We start from the raw sequence: 25681 nt of genomic DNA, 5'->3' as shown, positions 1-25681 counted from the left end.
CTCCATGGTTCTCAATAACCTTCTTTAATTCTTAACATCATAGCCAAAAATATCAACCTTAGAATTTCACAAGATTAGACTATTCCTTCGTATGAATTCTGTATTCTCATTTATAGTATAAATTGTCTACACTGATAGACAACATATTAACTATGTATGTCCAATCGTTACTACTCGGTCAAAATCATAAGATCCCATAGTACATAATTCATAATTATGTCTTTCTACTTCTTCTATGAGATCTCCTAAGTTGATCTACTGACTTAACTTAGTAACAAGTTAAGTATTCATTTCTGATAGATATTCAATTAGAGCATTTCTTATTTCCACCCACTTACTTGTCTCAATACCTTGTAAATTTCTGCTTATTAACACATCACTTCCTCTTGATAATCTCTGGAACGACTATCGATTCTGCATCCTAATATGAATCTTTTTAGCGTACTTTGTCCTCACTCATACGCTTTTTGGGATGACTCCCCGAAAGATTTCCCATCTTGAGATTACCCAAGTTAAGTATGCTTAACTCCAAGGTAAGCTCATGGTGGGTTATCAGAAAGTAGATGCCCCTTTTTTTGTCGTTCTTAATTGTATTTCTTGCTTTCATTCTTTCATTAATAAAATTTAATTGCCATCACCCCCTTCATAAACCTATTGCAATTCCTCATCGGTTTTTGTTCACTTAAACTTGAGGAATTCCCATCTTATTGTCAACTTAAATCTTGTTCATCTCCACTTATTTTAACTTCTATCAATTTCCTTTGAATTGACACAACTTTTAATTAATTTTTTTTTTCTAATCATTTACGATTAACCACCATTATAAAGTAATTTGATTAAACATATACAGTAGAGGCAACACTGCTCATACCAGGTACCCACAACTAAACTGGAAATACCCATTTCCCGAATTCTCAACTAATAACAATTAATTAAAGATCATTCCTTGATCCTGAAGTTTCTTTTCTGTGTTTGGTAGAAATATTGATAATCTTGTCAAGCACATCCAGAAAAATACATACCTCAAGTATATTCTTTGTTTTATTGATAATCCCTTGGTACAAATTACCATACTAACTTATAGTGAGTCTCCCATTGATGATGCTAATTCATCAACATCTGAGACTCTCGTGTTCTCTTTTTTTTTTTTTTTTCCATCATCACCACTAAGGTTACACTCCCTGGTTCATATGATACCATTGCTCCCTTGCAATCATCACTATCTTCATACTTCGTTAACCACTTTTAAACTTATTCTACACTCAATTATATAACTCGTCGTTTAATAAACAACCTACTTTGTGATCCAATATCCACCAATCACTCAATTACGTGTCTATTAAATTGCATCTCAATTCATAAGCTTTTCTCTATTCTGGGTGAGTATGCCTTTCCATAATTGCATAATAAAGTAATCTTTTCCCATAATGTCAATGGTCTCCTTATATACCATATTGACTATCTAGTCAATTATAAAGTACTCTCCATCATTACCGTATCACCTTAAGTAATTTAGGTAATCTTCTTTACCTTAGTGATACACTACTCTTCCTGATGTTCTTTTATACGTTACCTCGGTAACGTCACTGCTTCAAGCCTCCATTGAGCCCTTATTCCCATTAAATAATGTCTTTTATACATGACTGCATCACTCTAGCTGTTTCTTGGACTGACGGCTGGTCCAACAGACCAATCCAAGTGTTTCTAACGTGCTTTGCTCTTACTCGCACGCTTCATGGGAAATTTTCTTAAATGAAACCACCCCAAGTTAAGGACACTCAACCATGGAGTTCCGTCATGGTGAGCTACCAAAAAAAAAAAAGATGCTTCTTGCTAACATAGGTAGTCCCACTCCTACATAATCTCAAAATTACTACACAGTCGTCACCTTCAATTCATCTAGGATTCCAGACAATACTCATAAATTGTCCCACCTTTGGTAATGCTAGATCACTTCTAAACAAAAGATTTTGTTATTTTAATCAATTAGCTCGATGCCTCCATTAACTACTCATTTTTTATATTCCACAAGGGAATATCAACAATTTAACTCATATTGTCATCCTTCTAATCTGTCTACCCTGTTAAATGGGTTACCACTAAATAACATACATGCACAGTTCATTCAGATTTCTTGATGTCTCTAACTAAATGTACAATGTTTAATATCAATAACAATTATAATATTGCCAATAAATTCTATCTTGAGTCAGTCGAAGGACCGATATCCCTGTCCCCTTGAGTCATAACCAGCACTTGGGCAAGACCCGTACACTTTTCTCCTTTAACATAAGTCTTTCTTAACCATGTAGGTTCTTTTCAGATGACCCACTACCCCATAAAAAAATAAGATATGGCTCTACATTGGCTCAAATGGCACCTTTTTGCATCTTGAACACTCAGGATAAGGTCGCCATTTCTTATACTCACTTTGACCGCTATCATGGTCACCCTAGAACCTTTCGTTCTATCCCATAATTTGTGGTTCATTTAGTTTTTGCTTCTTGATCTACTAGTAAGTTGGCTTCATATATTCCACCACATCCAGTGGTACAACAGGAAGTGTCGGTAGTATAAGAACAGACACAAGATGAGCCTGCTATCTTTTCAAATCTTAGATTTTTTTTTTCTCCTTGTCGTCTAATCATGTCCTGTATAACAAAATTTACATGTTCCCAGCATTATGGAAATAAATAATTCTCTTCCATATTGTTTGCCCTGAGCCAAAATAGCTCGCTAATCAGACTCTTTGATTGCCCTCACTGTATAACTTATCACATATTTAGTCCACATCTTCTGACTATTTGAAACTCAGACGGATATTAATATCAATATGCATAGCTATCCGGTCTGGCGTCACATCAGTCAATCCACGCTGCATCATGAGATGCTCCACATACTCAATGCAATAGACGCCACAATCACCACTAAATGCAAAATAAAATGTAAAGTCAGTCTAACGTAAAACATATTTTAATACTATAGTACTTTTTTATCGCTATGTACCTGGTTGTTGACTTCGGAACTAAGTCGTGAGTGGCTCGAGTCGAGTGCATTTTTGGAAGCACCGTGATGTCCTTGTTAGTTAACGCCATAATCTGGTTGTTATGTGAAAATTCCCCGGTTGCAAGGATTAGCAAGGGCAGCAGTTCTCCCCAAGTCTTCAGGATGGGTTCCATGGCGGTCCAATGACAGACGCTGGAATCACAGTCGTAGACATTAATTTTCCACAGCTCTATGTCGACTTCAAGTGTGACCCTGTGCCTTGCCTCGGGAAGATTCAGAACGAAGTAAATAAACTCGTTACCCCTCCATCTCTCAAAGACTTGGGACTGTAATTACAGAGAACAACGAAACAATTAACAAACCATAATAATCCTCCCAAACAATTAACATTTAAAATCTTACTAAAACAATACCTTATGAACCCCTCTGCAGTAGTCCAGGATATAATCTGTAACGCCCTAATCTATAGGGACGCCATGTGTGTGATTTGATAAACTAGTTTAATACTACTAGAATAATTAATTATTAAAAACTGTGATAATACTAAAAACTTGACTAAAATAAAGCACTAAAAACGGACATTATAACGACATAAAAACTGTGTTCCGGGAATCCCTGTTATAAAAAGTTTTGCTAAAGAAATATATACGACAACCATTTAAACATAAAATCAAAATACACAGCAGATACAGCCAGTCTAAAACAACTCCTGGCAACTCGGCACGCAGGTCGACGAGGTCAATATGTACATTGCTGGAGAAGACTGTCACCTCATGGTTGATCTAGCTTTTCTTTGCCTTTACCTGCACCAGATAGCACCCGTGAGTCACAAGGACTCAGCAAGAAAAGTAATAATCACAGTCATATAGTTTATTATTCGAACATTGTCATTTATACACAAATAAGAATCAAACCATCACACTTTGTTCATAAGATGAAATCCAAATCACTACTGGCATCTGCCACGAATAAACATTAGTATACAGATATTTGGTAATACAAAACCATTATACCAATAATAGAATTCATATTCATTTAATCATATAAATAATATATATGTTACCTTATAAAGCAACCATCTTCATGACATCATGTTGCCTAATCAGGCAAGTCGATGCTTTAATCTGATGATTTTGTATTGTATCGCCTAATCAGGCAAGCCCATGCCATAGCCTGGCACCCATATGTCGCATAGCTGTATCACCTAATCAGGTGAGCCTGTGCCAAAAACCTGCACCCATATATCATATAATTGCATCACCTAATCAAGTGAGCCTGTGCCACAATCTGGCACCAATATATCGCATCATCTAATTAGACGAGCTCGTACCTACGCCCGGTACTTATCATGTCACTGACGCCCGTACTTACGCCCAGTACGTCGCCAGGAAAATTGCATCACCTAATCAGGTGAGTCCGTACCTACACTCGGTACTCATCATATATCACTGACGCCCGTACTTACGCCCAGTATGTCGCCAGGAAAATTGCATCACCTAATCAGGTGAGCCCACATATCACATGCATAATATTATCACATTATCAATACTCAACCAATCAATCTTCTCAATATATAACAATATTAACTATATCTCAATATTAATCAATTCATAACAATACTAATTGTATTACATACAACTACTATGCAGTACAATATACTTTTCAATATATAACAATATTAACTATATCTCAATATTGATCAATTCATAACAATACTAACTGTATTACATACAACGTACTATGAAGTACAATATACTTTTCAATATATAACAATATTAACTATATCTCAATATTAATCAATTCATAACAATAACTAATTGTATTACATACAACGTACTATGCAGTACAATATACTTTTCTTACCTTTAATCTAGGTTCATATATTTCAACCAACCCAAGTGGAGAACTATCCTCGATAATCTCGGCCCTATGTCACAACAACGATAAACCAATAAGTGTTTATCCCAAAATACTGCTTATATTTACATAAGACAATCGAGGGTTTTCTACCAAATCCCGCGGTATAAATACACTAAAATAAAACTTATATTTTGGCTCTAAAACATATACCATATTGTAAAGCTCGTCACAAGATTCGAAACGGTATATAGAATGTCCAAAACGGACACTTGAGTCAAAAATTGTGACAAAAATACGATTTCTGATCTCTTAGGAATTTCTATAAACTGTGAAATACGAAAATTTCAATTTTCGCACTCACCGAAACACTACCAAAACTTATCCAAATCACTCCAAACTTCACAGGTGCATGTATGCCATAAATACTACCATCCTTATGTAACAGAAATAAAAATCGACCCCTTAAATGAAAAACGCCATTAACGTTCGGACTAAGCTTTAAAAAGCTCCAAACTCGATTTCTAACTCAAAAATCACTTCAATTTCAACAAGAAAATATCGGAACTAGTCCCATGACTACCGGAGAACAATTCTATAAGGTCAGAACCTTCATAACTATTCTAATTCACAAAATCCCTATACGAAACCAATTATTTTTAAACTTAAAACGAAATTAAACCATACCTTAAGCTTTCTCTCTTCAAAGATTTGCTATCCTGCTACTACCAGAGCTTAGATCGCTAAATTTCGGATTGAAAATTGAAGAAAATGGATATAAGGGGAGAAAGTTTTATCGAAGGAAGGAGGACGAGGGTTTCGTTCGCGTTCGTTCTTTTCTATTTCACTGATAACTTAATATATATATATAAAATTAAGTTATGTTAACTTATATATAAATAAATAATATTATAATAATATATTAATATTAATAATAATAATATAATAATATATTAATAATAATAATATAATAATATTAATAAAAACTTTATTATTAATAGTTATCTATTATTTCTTAGCCACTAAGAAATTTCTATTTCTAAGGTATTTGGCCAACTTCGAGTACTCTAAAATACCCCGATATTTCTAAAATCAACTTATCCCAATAATCTTATCAATATTTCTAACTAAAACTGTTGTGACATTTTTGACCTCCAATCAGGTCTCCTGGGTCGCCAAACTTGAAAATATTTTTATTTCACAAATGACTCATATTGTATCCACGTATTTCAAATAAATCCCCGTAATTAATAAATTACGCTTATATATCCACTTATTGAGTCTCCAGGGTCGCCCAACCTGAAAATATTTTTATTCCACATATAGCTCATATTACATTCACACATGCTATATAAATCTCTGTAATTAACAAATTACAATTATTTACTCACTTATAGCAAAATTTAAATTTTATACTGAAATAGATTAGTAAGATCATAATCCCAATAATTACCTGATTAACCCATAGTATAAATATAAACTCGAATTATTTACCATTAGGCTTATCGGGATATTACATAATCCTCCCACACAAAGTTTCTCCTCGAACCCTTGTGGCTCGTCCATGCACTGCTGATCATGCTGGTCACGAATGTGGAGAGAATGACACCCTTCTGAGGAAATGTCAGTGGATAGTCGGTGCGTCGCCTCCTCAGCATATGCATTGCTGCATCTATATGCTGCATATAAAGGGAAATGTCAGTTAGACAAAAAAATATATTAATTGCACATAAAGTTGTAAAGTGAAGTAATATTATAAAATACTTTACTTACGTCATCTGTAAGCCATTCCTTTGGTGTGAGCATTATCCAAAAGAATCCTGGACCGTAATCACCACTTCTCAAATCCCGAAGTCGGTGGTTCGGAATGAGTCCAACACACCACTTTCGGAAAGTAATTAACAATTTCTCATCCGGTGGCTCCAGGGGATCAAAAGTCGAAGATGGCCTATGTCTCCTCTTCATCTCCGTATAGTCACCGAACCATACAGGAGGCTTTCTCTTCCTCTTCCGACTCTTAACCACTACAGGTGGTGCCTCTATCGACAGAATCTCACCCTGCGACTCGGTGTCATGTACATGGATAACAGGTTGTGCCTCGATCGGAGTCGCTGGAGTTCCCTCATAAGGATCGTAGTCGTCGGGGAAGACCTCCTCCTCTTCTACTGGGGGTGAAGCAGCTGGTGGTGGGGTAGATGGATCTGCTGGGGCCTCCGGTGCTGAAGCTGTCGTTGGCGGACGATTCAACATGGCCAATATGTCTCTGAGCTGCTCCATAATTACGTTCTGACCACCCTTCAGCTCTACATGGCTGGTCTCGTATGCCTTCTTCAGCTCGACATGAGCAGCATACAGACCCTGAGTGTCAGCCTCGATCCTATCCAACCTCGCCACTAAATCAGTGTACTCGGCACCCCGAACGCCTGATGAAGATGGTGCACTGGGCTGAGGTTCTGAACCAGTGGCCTGAAAAAATATATATCAAAAAAATACGGTAAGCATACGATAATTCCACAATGTAACAAATATCACAAAACAAAAACAATAAAAAATAAAGACATAAAAAAAAAGTTCCAAAAATTGGTACCTGAGTGTCTGTTTCCTGAGTGTCTGGGACCTGAGTCTCTGGTACCTGACTACCTGCCTCAGCCTCTGTGTCATCCACACCATCATCAACCAGGTTCTCCACACCATCGTAAGATATGGTCCTCACAAATGCCTCCTCCTCTGTCCGTGGAAGTAGCCCCTTCACCACTTCAAGATTCTGTTTATGGTTCAAAAAATATCAAAATAAAACCATTTAGCATTTATTACAAGCATTTATGTTAAATAATTATTCTGAACATAAGTGAAAATCATACCCGTCTAGAAAATAATGCGCTGACGTCTTTCTTCCCAATATCGCCTTTGCTCGTCCAGCTAAGCATCCTGGGGAACCGAATCCTGTGGTTCGTGCCATACCTCTTCCCAACCTCCAAAATGGCCTCGTACGCCCAATATTGTACTGCAAGTGCGAAGCCATATGCTGTGTATTTGCACCCGTGCTGAACATCCGAACTCAGCTTCTTCTCGTAGTTGGCCTTCTGTTTCAACATGCCTTTTTGAAGCGAGTGCATGAGTCTGGCGAATGAGTGCTTCCCCCAAGGAATCCGGAAGAAGAACTCGAGGTCTTCCACATATCTAAGTATGTGAGGCGTAATCAGCGCGTTTGCCTCGCGGCCCAGAAGCACTGACTCCACAAACAAGCACAAGCCGAGCTTGTACAAGTCTTCCGGGTTCTGACAGTTTGTGAACCTATCTTGGAGTGCTTCTGTCTTCACACTATCAGACCGGTTGAAATATTTGTTGATCAATCGGTCTGACCCCGAGCGCGCGACCTGCGCAGCCTTCTCCTCTTCTGTTGGCCCCGAGGAGAAGTCCAGGCCAGTAATGAGTGCAAACTCCAGCACCCCGAATCTGACCTCCTTCCGACCAACGTAAAACCGCATCCTCAACTCCTCCTGAGCATCCACTTTCATTTTGTGGAGCATCAGCTGGTGAAATAACACCGAGGAGAATGTCAAGGGTACGGCATTCCAGAAGCTCCCGAAACGGCTTTCCTTCGCCGTGTTATTAAGGTTGAACTCCTCAAACCGAGCTTTGATTTTTGCAAAAATTCCAGTGCCTCTATATGTGACGCGGCCAGTAAAATGCTCGGGTGCTGGAATAATGAGTCTGGGAGCCATCTGAAAAAACAAAAAACAAATCAATATAACTGCCAAAAAAATTAAAAAATGGTCGACATAACATCGACATCATGTCGATATTCAGTCGACATTACCAAACAGTTAGTAAACAAATAATTTGGTCGGCAAACTGTCGATATACTGTCGACATGTTGTCGACATTATCACAAAAGCAGTAACAAAATAACTTTGTCGACAGCATATCGACAAACTGTCGACATCCTGTCGACATACAAAGAAACCTGGACTATATTTGCAGTAAACAAAAATCGTCGACATAAGGTCGACATCATGTCGACATGCGATCGACATTATCAAACATATATCAACTACATAACAATTCAATCAACTGGTCGACAAGATATCGACATAAGGTCGATATGCTATCGACATTATAGACCTGCACTTTTATTCCAAAAAAGGTCGACATCCTATCGATACACCAACGATATCCTATCGACATACACTAACAACAGACAATTCTAATGGTCAAACAACTTTCAATCTTGTCGACATTATATCGATAACCTATCGATATGTCATCGATAACTTGTTTGAACAATAAAACACTACTGATTAATATGCAGAAAAACAAGCACAAGTTCGTATACACAACCTAAAACAATCTAATCAGAATAACATACACAAATTCCCATCCAAATCTATGAAAATTCTATTTTTTTAATAAGAAAAAAACTTACCTTTGACTGTTCGTGGTTTTTGTGGCTACGACCTCTGTTCTGTTTCGACGAACACGGACCTTGGTGGTTGCGACAGTTCGTGGTGGTTTCTCTGAAAATTTGTTGGGTTCCAATGTCGACCGTGGGTGTGGGTGGGTTGGGTTCCAATGTCGAGAGCAATAGACAGAGAAAGAGAGAAAGAGAGAAAGAGAACAGTAGATAGAGAGAGGGTTGGGTCAGGGTCGTGGGTGGGTGGCCGGAGTGGGGTCGTGGTCGTGGACTGCGTTGTTGGGTCGTTGGGTCGTCGTCGTGGGGCAGCGTTCGAATAGCAAACGACAGAGAGAGAAAGAGAGAGGGAAAGAGAGGGAAAGACGGAAAGAGAGAGAGAGAATAGGAAAATTAAATTTGAGGGGTATTTTGGGTAGAAATGAGTAATAGTGGAATTAATTTGTATAAATTAGTAGAGGGTATAAATTTTGAAATGAGGTATTTTATTAGGGTCAATTAATGAAATTTCCCTTTTGTAATGTATATGATCAACCTCAACATAATAAACTAAGGGTGAGAATTGAGGACTTTCTAGTAATTTAATATGTGGAAGCCCAAAATAAGATTGTCACTTTTATAGTAGTTATAGATAAATAGTAGTCAAACTTTCTCATTTGCAAGTATAGGAATAATAAGTTAAGGCTAATTATGATTTTTACCTCCAAACTTTGACATGTACTAAATCATGTCTTCTGAATTTTTAAGGTCGTTAAAAATGCTTCCTGAACTATTGAGATTATTGAATTAAAGGACTTTTGTCTATTTTTAGTAAAAAAAAGTCTAACATGAATGAAAAATTCAAGGGGCATGATTTAGTATATGTCAAAGTTCGAAGGGCATGATTTAGTAGATATCAAAGTTTGGGGAGCATGGTTTAATACATAAACAATCACTGAAATAATAAAATTGAATGAAATTAGACAAAAGTCCTTAAATATAACAATCATAATTGTTCAAGAAAAATGTTTAACGGTCAGAAAAATTCAGAGGGCATGATTTGGTAGGGGTGGGCATCATCCAATCCAATCCAATTGAACCGAACCGATCCAATCCAATCCAATTACAAAAAGTTGGATATCCAATTACAATTGGATTGGATTGGATGCTAAAAGTTGGATTCTAATTGGATTGGATCGGTTATTGGATGTCAATCTCAAAATCCAATTAAAAACTGATCCAATCCAATTACATTTATATATATTAAAAAATTATTTATATAATAAAAAAATTGTAAAATATAATAAATATTTATTATATTTTTCTTAGATTTTTTTTTTGTATGTTGAATTTGTAACACTTAATTGTTTAGTGTATTTATTTTCATAATATTTTGTTCTATTTTATTACTTAGAAATGTTGTTGTTTTAATTATTTAAAATTTTTAGCTACAATACACTTGTAAGAATAGTATATTTATGAAGTATTAAACTTAAATAAAAAGTGATAGTTAGTTTTTTACGTATTTTTCTTTATATTTTTAAGCTAATATTAAAATTTAGGTGTGTAATTGGATATCCAATTAAAAAACCGATCCAATCCAATTAGTAATTGGATTGGATCGGATTGGATTTTGAGGTCTAATTGGATTGGATCGGATGATGATTTTCCAAATCCAATTACTAATTGGATTGGATTGGATGAGCAAAAAAAGGTTGGATTGGATCGGATGCCCACCCCTATGATTTGGTACTTGTTAAAGTTTAGGGGGCAAAAATCTTTATTAGCCATAAGTTAATTATATTCTTAATTATTTTAAGCTTAATATTTAAAAGTTTGATTTTTTTTTTCATTACTCCATATATAAAACATTTTGCAATCTGGAAAAAAAAAAACATACAAATAATAACAAATACAAATTCACATTAAAAAAACTAGTTAAATTGAAAAAAATAAGATGAGATGTATTTTTATTTATTTATTGAAAAAAGCTTTTTTTTTTTTAGGAAATTATAGTAAATGGCACCAAATTATAGAACTATGTTAGTTTATGTCCTCATTTCAAAAAAATATAGCAAATGACCATAAATCATAAGACTATGTTAGTAAATGTCCTCATTTCAAAATCATTAATTTTTTTTTTTTTTTTAGAATTAGAAGCAAATTATTTAAACATTATGGTATGTCTATATTAGTTTTGTTAAAATCTTTTTTATTTTAAAGTTATGTCAAATTTTTTTTAATTTTTTATGAGTTATTTTAGGTTGTTCGTATATAGATTTTGTTGTACGATATATTTCTATTTTGTTGTATAGTATATTATTATTCTTAGATGATATTTATTTCTTATTATGATATGTATAATAGTGGTATATAATTTTATTAGCATAATAAAAATATTTTAATGTATGTATATAATTTTATTGACATGCGACATATATTTAATTATTATTTTTATATTTTTTGATTGTATAATTATTTATTTTAAATAATATTTAATTAGTTTTTATTTTATTATATACAATGGTCATGGTATATATATTTTAATTGTGGTATATAATTTGGTTAGTATAGTATACTACATATATATATACCCATATGTATAGTTTTTATTATCTATATTTTTATTATTATTATTTTTTGTATATATGTTTTGGTGTATGGTATATGTATTTTTTGTTATACGGTATATAATTTTTTTTTAAATAATATTTAAGTTCAATTTTCTATTGTACTTTTGTTGACATGATACATAATTTTATTAGCATTATATATATTTTTATTTTTATTTGTTGTTATTTTATATATATTTCTATTGTAAGGTATATATTTTATGTTATATGGTATATAAGTTTTATTGTATAGTATATCATTTTATTTTAGATAATGTATGTTTAATTTTTATTTTAGTATACCTTTATATATAATTTTGTTAATATGATATACATAATTTTTTTAATAATATTATATTATTTTATTTTATTTTTTATTACAGGTATATACGTTTTATTGTATGGTATATGGTTTTTGTTGTCTATAATATATCATTTATTTAATATGATATTTAATTTCTATTTTATTATATATATATTTTTTGGTATGTATTCATATTTTAATGGTGGTATATATAATTTTGTTAGCACGATATATATTTTTTGAGTATTAATTTAGTATTGTTATACTTTCTTTGTGGTATATAATTTTATTACTGTGGTATATTCATTTTCAGTACTACGATATATCTAATACTGCTATATATATTTAAATGATCAAATATATTTATTTAATTTTGTTACAATATAATAATATGCAATACTAAAAAAATTATGTAACTTAATTTTATTATTATATATAGTTTTTTTAAAAAATATGTGATAAATGTATTTTATAATTTTTATTAGCTAATTTATTAGATTTGGTCATTTTCTTAATTTTTTTAAAAAGTGAACATTTACTAACTTAATTACTAAATTTAGGGCCATTTTACATCTCAACTTTTTTTTTTTTTTATATAGAAGAAAAAAACTTGAGTTAGGGGTCCAATCCAATGTTTATATGATTTATGTACAAATACGACATGTCGTACAATTGATGATATGAACGAAGGTATGTCGTTTCACAGAAACGCTGATGCTTTCAACTTCTCCTTCTTCACCAGTTTGCGGCCCCAAACTCTCTCCCACTCTCTCGGTAAACAGCCATTGCAGTTCTCAGAATCTTGAATCGTTACCTTACCTGGATTTACATTGTCACATTCAAGCTTCGAATTTATAAATCTTTTTTCTCAAATTTCTTATTTCAAACTCCAAATTATTTTAGATCGGTATCTTCATCTTTGTCTTTGTTCGTTGTGAATTGAAAATCAAAGAAAGTGTTGATGAGGATTCGATGCGGGGTTTTATGCTCTCTACGCCATAACGCCAATACCCAGTTCAGAAATCTCGCTATAGAAGCTAAAGACCCGGACTTTACCCAAGTTGCAATGGAAGTTTCTAAGATTACTCGAATGAGACCCAGGTGGGAGCAGACTATTCTCTCCGACTATCCTTCCTTTGATTTCTCTGACCCTAGGTTCTTCCACGAGCTTTTGAAGCACCAAAACAACGCTTTTCTTTCGCTTCGTTTTTTCACATGGGTAAGCTCTAATTCTGGGTTTTTACCTGATTCAATTTCTTGTAATGTGCTTTTCGATTCATTGCTAGAAGCTAAGGCATGTAAATCTGCGAAAATGTTTCTTAAGCTTACTGGTTTCACTCCCGAACCGGCTTCATTGGGATGTTATTTTAGGTGTCTTTTTGAAAATGGGTTGGTTGAGGAAGCCATGGACGTTTTTGCTAAGTTGAAAAGTGATGGAGTGTGTTTGTTGACAGAGACTTGGAATTTGGCTTTGGTTTGTTGCCTTAGAATTAAGAGGACTGATCTTTTTTGGCAATTGTACCAAGAAATGATTGAGTGTGGTGTTAGTGGGGATGTGAAGACTGTTGAGTATCTCATTCATGCTTTCTGTGATGAGAATCAAATTTCCAAGGCTTATGAACTCGTTAGGCAGGTTTTGGAAGATGGTTTGGCTCCTAAAAATGCTTCTTTTAATAAATTAGTATCTGGGTTCAGCAAAGAGAAGAACTACGAAAGAGTTTCTGAGCTTCTTCATATGATGATTGCAACAAATCGTAACCCAGATGTTTATACATATCAAGAGGTGATCAATGGACTTTGCAAGAATCGAAAAGTTCTTGAGGGTTTTCGAGTTTTTAATGACCTCAAGAATAGAGGGTATGCTCCAGATAGGGTAATGTATACAACAATCATACATGGTCTTTGCACTGGAGGTTGGATTGGAGAAGCTAGGAAGCTTTGGTTCGAGATGATTCGAAAGGGTTATCTTCCAAATGAATACACTTACAACTCAATGATTCATGGTTTCTGTAGGGTTGGTGAATTTGGGAAAGGCAGAGAGTTGTACAAGGAGATGTGTGATAAAGGTTTTGGTGATAATGTGGTAAGTTACAACATAATGATTGTTTTGCTTTGCTCAGAAGGAAGTGTAAGTGAAGCTGATCAAATGTTTAAAGAAATGGCCAAGAAGGGTATCATTCCTGATTTGAATACTTATAATTGTCTAATTAAAGGCTTTTGTAAAGAGGGGAAGATAGAGGAGAGCATTGAACTATTAAATCAGCTCATGTCTCGTGGTGTCGAAAAATCGTCTTCCTCTTATACTCCTTTAATAAAAAAGCTTTGTCAGGTGGGAGACATGAATGCAGCAAAGATGCTTTTGGATGAGATGATTAAGGCGGGTTTGGAGCCGAGGATCGACACTCTTGATGCTTTCGCTGTAGGATATTGTGATGTAGGAGATGTAGATGAGGGTATGGAGTGGTTGGTAGAGATGTTGAGGAATAAGCTAAAACCAAGGAAGCAAACGTTTTTGAGACTAATAGGAAGTTTCACTCGAAGAGATAGGTTAAATGATTCTTTACTTGTTGTAGATTATATGTTGAGGACAGGTTATATACTTCAAAAAGACATGTTGAGATTTCTGGTTCATAACCTTTGCCAAGGAAATTCTAATTTTGTTGAAACATACTTAGAGATCTTAGAGAGAAGTTGATTCATCATGCTTTTTTGGGTACGTTTTTTACAACTTTGTACAATTTATTGGTGAGAAACAAATAAATGGAAGAGGGTTGGTTCATTTATTTTTTGATAGTTGTGCTTACAACTGATATTCATTGATGGATTATATTTCCATTTTCTATTTTCTTCTTGGGTCTCTAGGCTTTATATGGACCTCATCTTTTTTTTTTTTGGTTGAAACAAAAGTCCATTTAGTAACCATTACAATTACAAAAAAATTGGCGAATCTCACTGTAAAGCATGACTCTCCCACAACGGGGATTAATCTCAATTTATATTGCACTAGTTTTGTTTGTCAAAATTTGATTGGCTAATACATGAGTTACTCCATTAATTTTCTGAAATAATAATAAGCTTCTAATATAATTCTAGTATACCATCAATATCCTTACAGCCATTCTCCTTGCGATGAATTAATTAGACAGCTTCTACGCAATCAGATTCTATATTAAACCTTTGTAAATATCGTTGAATTTCTATCTTCAAACCAATGCGAACATCTAACATTTTCCCCCGTAATGGTGAACACTTCTGCTGCAGCACAGTAGAAGTTGCAAACATAATCCAACTTCCTCATTACTACCCACTCAACTGATCCCAGTACAAACCTTACTCTTTTTCCAGCATCCACATTCAACTTTAATGTACCTTCTGTAGGTGGAACCCAAACCGCAACTAGTCGTTGAGTCTTCCTTTCTTTCACCACGCATAGCCCTTGTACTATTATTTCTAATGAACCACAATTTCAAGATACAAGTAAGAAATATTCAAATACATCTCGCACGTGTTGCTTGAAGCCACACATCTCCCACACACTAATTCACCTTACAACCCCACAATCCATGAAACACATTCTCATTTGCACAATTAGAGCACTTGTTACAACTTTGATTAATCTGAAGCCCTCTTGACGATTACGTCGAATGAGTAGAGAGTCATGAATGAGCCATTTTCCACACAAAGTGCTTCACCTTTGGGGAATTTTCAGCTTCCACAACAATGCATGGGGGGATTTTCAAATTTTTGATGGATTCCCAAGGACATAGTGGTGGTTTAGAAATGTTTTGGAAGAATTTGGAGGAGTTTACATTCTCAGGTATTCACAACATCATATTGATTAACACATTCATATTGGTGGGATGCAAGAGTATCTGGTCACAGGGTTATATGGGGAGTCGAATAGGGTATTAACAAAGCATACATGGGACTTGTTGGGGAAATCGAAGGAAAAATCTAAGTTGTCTTGGTATGTAGTTGGTGATTTCAATAATGTTTTGAGCCAAGATGATAAAAGAGGGGTCAACCATACTTAAATTGGTTAGTGCAAGGTTTTTGAGAGATAGTTGGAGATTGTGGTTTAATTGCTCTTAAGCTTGATGGATATCAATACACTTGAGAAAAAAGGTGCGACACTGATAATTGGGTAGAGGTGAGGCTCGAAAGGGCACTGGTGTCTCAAAGTCGGTATGATATTTTCAATATGGATAAAATGTTTAATATGTGTCTACCTCATATCGTAATTTGTTGTCTTTGGATCTTTGTATTACTATTTTCGTCCCTATTCTTAAAAAATTTAAATTTGAAAATACTTAGTTAAGGGAGCCATTTTTTAAAGTTTATTTTAAAAATTTAAATGTATAAAATTATTAAATTACATGAAAGATAAAATATTACATATTATTTACTATTAAATATAGTAATTATTATACAAAAACACAATTTCAAAAATTGTAAAAATGATATTTATATACTAAAAAAAATACAAACGCATATATAAAATATAAAATATTAATAAAAAAATAATTAATAAATTAGACGGGTCCCCGTCAGGGCGGAGAGTGTAATTCCCGTCCCCGCCCCGTTTAACATTCGGGGACAAAATTTGATTCCCGTCCCCGCCTCGTTCTCCATTTAGACGGACAATTTCCGCCCCATTAAGGGCGGGTCCCCGCGGGGCTCATCCCCGTGGGAAAAATGTGCATCCCTAGCTGAGAGATGTGTCATCATAGTGATTTCTTATCAAGCTTTGACATTATAGTAAGGAGTTAATAATTTGGGGTAAAAATATACTGGGAGTTTCAAAAAGAGAATTTGACAGTGTCAAAAGGTGATAAAAATTCTCAAAAATAAAAAGGATCTGATTTCGGTGAAGGACTAGAAGGAGGCTAAGAAAAATCTATCTTAGGTGTATACACGTAGGAAGATTTTTTGGAAGTAATGCTCAAAGCAAATGTGATTGAAGGCAAAAGATCAAAATAGTAAATTTTTCCATGGCTACTAATAGAAGGAAGATCAATCAAATTGACAGCTTGTTGAGACTGGATGGGGTTTGAGTTGATTTGAGTAGTGGGCTAGGGGTGATGTTAGACTATTTTAATAATTTTTTTCAAGGTTCAAATACTAATTTTAATGGGGTTTTTAATTGTGTTCAACCTTCCATTACCGAGAATCAAAATTAATTTTTGTTGGAAGATATTACACATGTGGAAATCCGAGCTGCTCTTTGTCAAATGCATCAAGATAGTATGAGTCAGTCTTTTATCATCATTGTTGATACTATTGGGGTGAATCAGTAGAGTTGATTGAAAGATTTTTTTTTTCAAATAGGAGAGTTTCCATTAGGTTTGAATTATACTAATGTTGTGTTGATTCCTAAAATAAAAGGTCCGCAGAATATGGTGAATTTGAGACCTATTTTGCTTAGCAATGTGATTTGTTGAGTTATTTCTGAAGTTCTTCCGAATAGGCTGAAGCAACTTCTTTCCACTATTATTTTAGGTGCACAAAGTACTTTTATTTCAGGAAGATCAATTGCAGATAATACTATGGTCTCTTTTGAAGTCATCCCCTATTTGAAGAGGAAGTGAGTTGGTAAAAAAGGGTATATGACATTAAAATGCGACATGAGTAAAGCCTATGATTGTATTGAATGAAATTTTTTAGTTTCAATGAAGGAGAAGATGGGGTTTGACAAGAGGTGGATTTCTTTAGTGATGCAATATGTGGTGACAGTTCGATACGTGGTGGTTCATGGGTCGCATGAAATGGGTCCTGTTATACCTTTTAGAGAATTGAGGCAGGGTGATCCCATTTTACCTTATTTAGTTATTAAATGTGTTGAAGGCTTTTTTGCATTGATTAGTAATTATGAGGCTAGGGGTGGCTTTGGGAATGTAAAGTGGCTAGCAAGATTTGAGAATGTAACACATATGTTATTTGTTTTGCCCAGCAAATGAAAGGGAGGCTCATAATGTGGTGAGTTTGTTGTCTCAGTTTGAAAGATCTTCAAGCTAAAAGATTCATTTTAATAAGTCTTCAATTTTTCTTTAGTATAAATATTGAAGTTTAGGTTCAAAATCAAGTGTGTTCAGTGTTACATGCTCAAAAAGTTGGGGATAATAGTACTTAATTGGGGCTGTCGAATATAATAGGTAGAAATAAAAATACAATCTTTAGTTTCTTAAAAGAGAGGTTGCGAAAAAGAATTGAAAGTTGGGATGCAAAGTTACTTTCCTGTGTTGGTAAAGAAATTCTTCTGAAAATTGTAGCTCAACTATTGTTAAATTATGTAATGAATATTTTTCTCTTACATGTTACAATGTGTAGTGATTTAGAAAAATTGATAAACAAGTTTTGGTGGCAACTTCTTTTAAAAGATTTTGTTTTCTTAGAAATTCGTTAACAATAATTGAGCCACTTGGATAACTAATACTTTAGAAATAATTAGATGAAGAATGTAATAAGTACTTATAAAAATAATAGTATGAACATAGTATTTTTATGTAATACAGTAGTTAAATCTACCTATCTCATAAGTCAATGTAATTTTTAGATATTCTTTAAGTGAATATAAATTTTAGTAGATTTTTTGTAAGTCAGATTTGTTGTCCCTTTTCCCTTCGAGTAAAGCCTTATTTGTAGTGTTATCTGCTTTTCTGCTTGCATAACCCGTAGGGAATAATTAAAGAGAGACAAGAAATCATTAAGCTACCTAAAGGCCTCAATCCGTGATCCCGAAGGGTTAAGGCTCTAACCCTATGGACCAGTCCTCACAGACCTCCGCGAGCAAGGTCCTCACGATTGGAGACCATAAGGGATGTGTCCACGAGTCAACAACCCTCTCCTTTGAAAGGCGGGACCTCTTGCTCCTGCGAAGATCATAAACCTTCCATTAAGATGTGTTAGTCTGGGGTGCTTCTTTGACCTGCGGGGGTTTGGTCCGCACGTGCCAAGCTAAGGGCCCACCGCTCGCTCCTTTCCTATGTACGATGTCAGAGGTTGTCTCTCACGCCACATAAAGCGTGCATGCCCTTGTGTACCATGCAAAATGATCTAACGACTAGGAGCAAGGGTAATTCAAATGAGGAAGGCCTTGAAGTGACACGCGTCCAAAGCATCGTCAGTACAGCCAATATCATCTGACATCGGTAAAGACCATATGAAAAATATGCCACCTACCAATCTAACAGTGGGGGTTCATTCTCATGAAGATCCATCAACGGTGATCCTTGCAAGAGAATCGGCCTATAAATACCCCCAGAGACACACAAGGCAAGGGATTCCGATCCAAGCTTCGACTTCTTCTCCTATAATCCCTTCGACTCTCCACCTTAAGATCGAAGGCAAATTCTTTGTAAACACACTACTGTAATTATTAACTCTAGAATATTACTACTAGGCTTCCTTTTCTTCAAGAGGAATATGGTGGATTGGAGAATCACCATAAATTCCGGTTACTTCACCTGAGAAGAAGACCGGAAGAAATCCAAACACATACAATTTTAGATTCATGCAAAATCAGGCAGAAAAATTAGTTAAAAACTAAAATTTAACTGTGAATTACGATTAAAATCCCAGAATACTAATCCTCCTAATATCAATTTTCAGATTCATAAAATGTAGATCTATCTGAAATAGATCTGGAGTTCCTAATCAATCCAAATTAGGTATAAACTGAAGAAAAATGTATCAATACACTAGTTAATGTTTCTCATGTTGCATAACATTATTTTCAGATTTTCAATGGTTGATTTATTCATATTAAATCACGAATAACAAAGAAAATTTGAATTCATCTAGAGCCACATACATAGAAACATTGTGCTAGTTTTTAAGTTTCTGCATAGTTGCATTACAGTTACATTAATATTTTACCAACGCTCTGAAACTAGACGTATCAATGATTACAAACTATCAATGATACAATAGTTTTTATGATATTTGCAATTTCATATCCACAATCCAACACAAAGCTCTTTAAGAAAAAGATTATAACATGGTTAGTTTTATTAATATATTCATTTGGTTGTTATAAAGTTGGTTTAGAAAATTCTAATAGTTGTTTCTCTACATAATATTATTAAGGTACGATTGATTGTTGATCAGTGAAAAAAAAACACTGACAAATTTTTTCATGACGATGCCCATTTAATTTTTTTTTTATTTCTAGTTGCATTTTAAGTTGTATATTAGTTGAATAATAGTTGTGCTACAACAATATTATTATTATTTTTTTTAAAAAAAACAAGGCTCGAAATTGGCAATACACGACTCATACAGAGAAAACTCGATCGTGGTAAGAAATAAGAGAAGTTAGGGCAAAACGATAAAGAAACTAGAAAGAAACCTTTAGACTCTCATCAACTTGGTTCTTCCCTTTCTTAACTTTAGCGAGGGAAATATTTTTAACAGCATTAACCTTCGATTTCTTCTTAACAAGGCAACAATCACTTTTTTTTATAGGCGAAAGTCTAAATCATCATCTTCAACAACATGCTGTTTGCCTTTATATTTGTTGATAAAAGATTTGACATTCATTTTTATTTTATTTGTATTTAACTTTTAAAATTCAAATTTTGGCGGTAAAACTCTCAATACTCATGTTCTGTTAGCAATTTAATATTTTTATCAATTTTAGGTGATAAGTGCCATGTTGGAATATTTACGTATACATCTACGTGGACATAGTGTACACATGACACAATTTTATTAGTCCACATAAAAAAAATATTTAAAAAATTAAAATAAAATCAAAAATTGTAAATAAAAAAAATAAAAAATTTGAAAAAAAAAAAATTGGAAACCCTAAAATTAAAAATTCTCTTTCTCTTTCTTCCTCACTTGACAACCCCCCCCCCCCCCCCCCCCCCCCCGCCCCCCCCCCCAAAAAAAAAAAACCTAAATATGAAACCACCGCACACCACAACTTAACATGTCAAGAAAACAAAGAAGGAGAAGTCCAAACCCCAGATTTGGGCTCCTCCATCAGATCGAGCTCCTCTAGTGCTCCAAACCCTAGATCAAAAAACTACCACCATCGCAACTTTTGCTTCACAGTGATAGAGAGAAAGAAAGAGAGTGCGAGAGATAGAGAGAAAGGAAGCACGGGAAAGAGGAGGAGTTCGACGACGGTTTTGTTTCACAGTCGTGTGGCCGGAGAGTTCATGAGGGAGAGAGATAGAGCGAGCTAGAGAGCTTGATGGGGCACTCGACGGTCTAGTCTGGTGTGGGGCGACCCTAGTCCGTCGTCGAAGTATACAGAGGGGGAGGAGAGAAGATAGAGAATCTGTAAGAAAACAAGCAAAAAAGGGAAAAAAGGAAAAAAAAGAAAAAAAAATGAAAAATGAAAAAAATGATTTTTTTTATTTTAAATTAATTTATTTTTTATTTTTAAATATTTATTCATGTGGGCTAATATTAGTGTATATTGTACAATACCCAATGTACATGTGGATAGCCACCTTGACAATTAACTGTCAAAAACAAATGGAAAGGACAAAATAATAAATTTTGCCGTCAAAATTTGTATTTTAAAGGTTAAACGCAAGTAAAATTAAACTATTAAAAGTTTCGCAGCAATTAATCCTTTAATAAATTACATTCGTCGATTGAGGAATAAGTCGGTTCAACTGCAATCCAACGGCGAATCCACGGACTGTGCGATTAGATGTCACAGAGAAAAAATAAAATAATTAAATATTATTTTAATTAATTAATTATTATATTATCCACCAACTGAGAGAGAGACTTTAGCCCCGAAGTCGTTCCAATTAGTTTCGATCTATTATATTTTCTCGCTCTGAAATTTTCCGAGAAAACAAACGCAAGAGAAGAAAATATCCAGAGAGAAGCAGAGATGTACGGATACACTGGTGTGCATAGCAAGGCGGAGGAGGTAGATCTAGAGTCCGGTGAGACTTTGTATCCGGGACTTAGCGCCGGAGAAAATCAGCTCCGATGGGGTTTCATACGCAAGGTGTACGGTATTCTGGCGGCCCAAATCCTTCTTACCACGGTGGTGTCCGCCATCACCGTTCTGTACTCGCCTGTCAATGATCTCCTTAGGAGCAGCCCTGGCCTTCTTCTCTTCCTTGCCATCTTTCCCCTCATCTGTATGTATCTCCTTCCTAGGCTTTCTCTACACACCATAATTGCTATTATTATTATTATCGGTCTATTCGATTGTTGACTTGTCTTTTTTATTTATAATTATCCCTATATTAATCTAACACCGTTTAAATTATGTATAGATAGATACATATTGTCCTTGTTGATTGCTGATCATGTTTGTGAAATATATCGAATTAGGTTATTTATTTTATTTCATTTTTGCCTTTTCTGATTCGTTAGGATTTGGAACATAATTAGATTCTTGATCATTTCACTGGGCTGTTGATAGATTGATTGAGTGGGTTGTTAGTAACTGGTGGAGAAGAAAAAATGTATTATTAAACCGTCGTAAATGATGATCATTGAATATTAAAAGCTGAAGCTTTACTCACTTCTTTGTGATGGAGATATAGGCCTGGTTCCCCATTTTCTTGATTGTGATATTGATAACTTATCAAAAGTTTATACGTTGTGGTTTGTGTGCAGTATTGTGGCCATTATATGTCTACCAGCAAAAACATCCTCTGAACTTCATCTTCCTTGGACTTTTTACTCTGTCACTTAGTCTAACAGTTGGTGTTAGCTGCGCGAACACAGATGGTTGGTACACATACTTTTGATTGGAAATCTAGGCTTTATGTCATTTTTCTTTTTCTTGAGTCCTATGATTTGGCTCATTGATGTGTCTTCTAACATGCTTAGTTTCGAGTGTTTATTAATTGCAGGAAAAATTGTACTTGAAGCATTGATTTTAACCTCAGCTGTTGTTACATCCTTGACTGGATACACCTTCTGGGCTTCCAAGAAGGGCAAGGACTTCAGCTTCTTAGGACCAGTCTTATTCACTGGTCTCATAATTCTTGTTCTATCTAGTTTTATCCAGGTCAGATCAGATACATAATTTTACATAGGAAACTCAACCATTCATGAGTGTATTTGTGCACGTTCATAATATCTCTTTGTATACTTGATCTGACTTTGTAAAACTTTTGCTGGTTTTTTTAGGCATTCTTCCCACTCGGGTCAACATCTGTTGCTATATATGGTGCGGTTGGTGCAATTATTTTCTCGGGCTATATTGTCTACGACACTCAAAATTTGATCAAGCGCTTCACATACGATGAGTACATTTGGGCTGCCATCACTCTTTACCTGGATATCCTAAACTTGTTTCTTACAATATTGCGGATGCTGAAGCAATCTGAGGGTTAGTTTTTCTGTGAACATAATAGTACACATGAATTTGGCCTTTCTTCTGAAAGGTGGTACTAAACGATACAAATGTCAAATGTTTAAATGTTTTGTTGCACTTCTTATCTTTTACATTTGACTGAAATGTCACTAGTTACGAATTTGTCAGTACTTCTATCCTTTTTCGTTTGTGTCAAGATTGTTTAAAAGTTGAATAATGTTTAGATGAATTGTTATAATGTTCATATTTTGGTGACTCATTACATCAAGTGAATGTTTTTTCTTATATAATTTTGTAAAGTTCCCGAATCTTTTTGTAACAATAACTGATAATGTGCTCAATTAGGAATGTTGTTGGATCTTGTTGTGTGGATTTTTATAACAATAATGTTCTCTCAATTAGGAATGTTGTGTGGATTTTGTGTGGGGGTATGCCTGTGTTTTTCGCATTGTTAGGAGTTCTAATCAAAATTGACTTGATATTCGAGAAACAAGAAATGGGAAGACCAAAATAATAGAAAAAGAAAAAAAAATCAGTGGAAAACTCTTCTATATTCAATTCCATGGCGTTTCTCGAAGTCTGGTACAAATAGATCATTAAAATTTTCCTTTGCCTTAATCAAGAATGGGGAATAGAGTTTCACATGACCATCTCACACACATGATCGTTTGGTTCAGCAGTTGATATATTTGTTTTGATCAAAATTTTCTATTATGAATCTCATACATATAATAAACTTAAAATAACGGATTGATTGTTTATAAAATTGTGTTTATATGTGCATTTATCATATCAAGTACAATATTCATATTATTTTTCTTTCACTCCAATACATATTTTAATTAAATGTTTTATTACTATATTATTATTATTATTATTTAACAAATGAATCCAAAGTATTATTAGTACAAGTTAGTAAGATATGAGAAAAACAAACAAAATTGGTTGAATCAAGTCTATACATTGATTCTCAACTTGGAATTGGGTTGATCTATAATCTATTCCATGCGAAGCTTCCGTTGCGGTATGCTTCTCAACTCTCAAGAGATTTTAAAGGAATAATTCAAGAGGATAATTCACTCAATGGTAGATAGTTATGGATTTGATTAGTTAAATAAGAAATCACTTATTCGTATGATCTTATTGTAGAACATAGGTTGGTGTCATTTACCATTTATTAAGGAGAAATGCTAAAGGACGTCAGCGGTGCCTAGCACCCCTTATGTGTCAATATCGCTATTAGTCCAACTAAGTATTGAGGTCTCATATAATTTAATATAATAACTTTTAGAGAATATCGCTAGCAAATTGTAAGGTGACATATCTAGAGATGATAGGCACCATTAGTGTCCAATCGGACCCCATCGGACCCAATGGTCCGACCATCGGACCAAGTGGTTTTTTTTTTTTTTTTTTTCTTGCGGTTAGAAAGAGATGAAGAGAGAAGGGGGCTGAGATGGGGTGCAGCGTTTGGGTGGTTCGGGGTTGACGTCGACGCCGGAGCTGGGTACACCGTGGACGGTCGTCGGTGAGAGTGGGTTTGGGATGGGTGGCGTCGACTGTGAGAGTGGGTTTGGGATGGATTAGTTTGGCTGAGAGAGAGGAAGAGAGAGAGATGGTTTGAAATGTGAGGGGTAGTTTAGGAAAATCATTAAAGTGGTCATATATGACCAATTTTAATGATTATACATTTAGGGGAAAAATTATAGGGTATTTAAAGCATGGAATTTCAAATTTCCCTTTGACTATTATATTTTTGTTATTATTGTAAATAGAGTTATTTAGTAGCTCGACAAGTGGTAATTAATCTGTTATCATTCTTGATTTACATAGTATAAAAAGAAAACTTGTATAAATTATTTCAATAATCAATAGGAGAATTCTTTTGCCATAATTTTCTCTTCTCTATTTTCTAATATGATATTAGTGCCTTGAATATCTCATCGCCATTTATTTTGTCTTTTTCTTCTTTAGCTTTACTTCAGTTCATCCATGGTGTGTAATGGAGTTCAAACTCGAACTAAGTCGGCTGTGTTATAATTACTACATAATGAGCATACAATTATCAACAAGAATCAATACAAAATCATGCCCATATTGTTCAAGATCAAATATTTTATTTAGAGTATTACTTTGGTAATAAAAATACTTCTTAAACTTGACATTGTTTCTCCAATGACTATCTTTTAGCAATTGCAAATCTCTACAAT

At 34.4% G+C, this 25681-nt stretch overlaps 3 protein-coding genes across 3 annotated transcripts; 2 read left to right on the top strand and 1 right to left on the bottom strand.

Moving 5' to 3' along the window:
* Positions 1–5848: 5848 nt before the first annotated feature.
* On the bottom strand, positions 5849–9238 carry LOC133030764 (uncharacterized). The gene is made up of 4 exons (XM_061103619.1): positions 7725–9238; positions 7451–7627; positions 6637–7329; positions 5849–6542 (listed from the first exon to the last, which is right to left on the bottom strand). Exons 1-4 carry the CDS (start codon positions 8586–8588, stop codon positions 6366–6368), a joined length of 1911 nt encoding a protein of 636 aa, XP_060959602.1. The 5' UTR covers positions 8589–9238; the 3' UTR covers positions 5849–6365.
* A 3557-nt stretch (positions 9239–12795) lies between these two features.
* On the top strand, positions 12796–14952 carry LOC115724180 (pentatricopeptide repeat-containing protein At5g18950). The gene has a single exon (XM_030653653.2). It carries the CDS (start codon positions 13131–13133, stop codon positions 14862–14864), a length of 1734 nt encoding a protein of 577 aa, XP_030509513.2. The 5' UTR covers positions 12796–13130; the 3' UTR covers positions 14865–14952.
* Positions 14953–21861: 6909 nt separating this feature from the next.
* LOC115722731 (BI1-like protein) lies at positions 21862–23829 on the top strand. The gene is made up of 4 exons (XM_030652019.2): positions 21862–22281; positions 22766–22879; positions 23005–23162; positions 23285–23829. The coding sequence occupies exons 1-4, from the start codon at positions 22026–22028 to the stop codon at positions 23489–23491; spliced, it is 735 nt and encodes a 244-aa protein (XP_030507879.2). The 5' UTR covers positions 21862–22025; the 3' UTR covers positions 23492–23829.
* The last annotated feature ends 1852 nt before the right edge of the window (positions 23830–25681 follow it).

Source organism: Cannabis sativa, chromosome 9 (assembly GCF_029168945.1).
Source record: "Cannabis sativa cultivar Pink pepper isolate KNU-18-1 chromosome 9, ASM2916894v1, whole genome shotgun sequence".
Taxonomy (NCBI): Eukaryota; Viridiplantae; Streptophyta; class Magnoliopsida; order Rosales; family Cannabaceae; genus Cannabis; species Cannabis sativa.
Note: the sequence above shows the minus strand (reverse complement) of the source record. Positions and strands in the feature narration are given on the sequence as shown.

Excerpts from the sequence above, each read along its gene's own strand:
- LOC133030764 (XM_061103619.1), bottom strand. The coding sequence starts at position 8,588 with ATGGCTCCCAGACTCATTATTCCAGCACCCGAGCATTTTACTGGCCGC. Across the intron at positions 7,628-7,724 it reads GCGCATTATTTTCTAGACGG|AATCTTGAAGTGGTGAAGGG; the intron begins GTATGATTTTCA and ends AACCATAAACAG. Across the intron at positions 6,543-6,636 it reads AGGAATGGCTTACAGATGAC|CATATAGATGCAGCAATGCA; the intron begins GTAAGTAAAGTA and ends CTTTATATGCAG.
- LOC115724180 (XM_030653653.2), top strand. The coding sequence starts at position 13,131 with ATGAGGATTCGATGCGGGGTTTTATGCTCTCTACGCCATAACGCCAAT.
- LOC115722731 (XM_030652019.2), top strand. The coding sequence starts at position 22,026 with ATGTACGGATACACTGGTGTGCATAGCAAGGCGGAGGAGGTAGATCTA. Across the intron at positions 22,880-23,004 it reads TAGCTGCGCGAACACAGATG|GAAAAATTGTACTTGAAGCA; the intron begins GTTGGTACACAT and ends TATTAATTGCAG. Across the intron at positions 23,163-23,284 it reads TTCTATCTAGTTTTATCCAG|GCATTCTTCCCACTCGGGTC; the intron begins GTCAGATCAGAT and ends TGGTTTTTTTAG.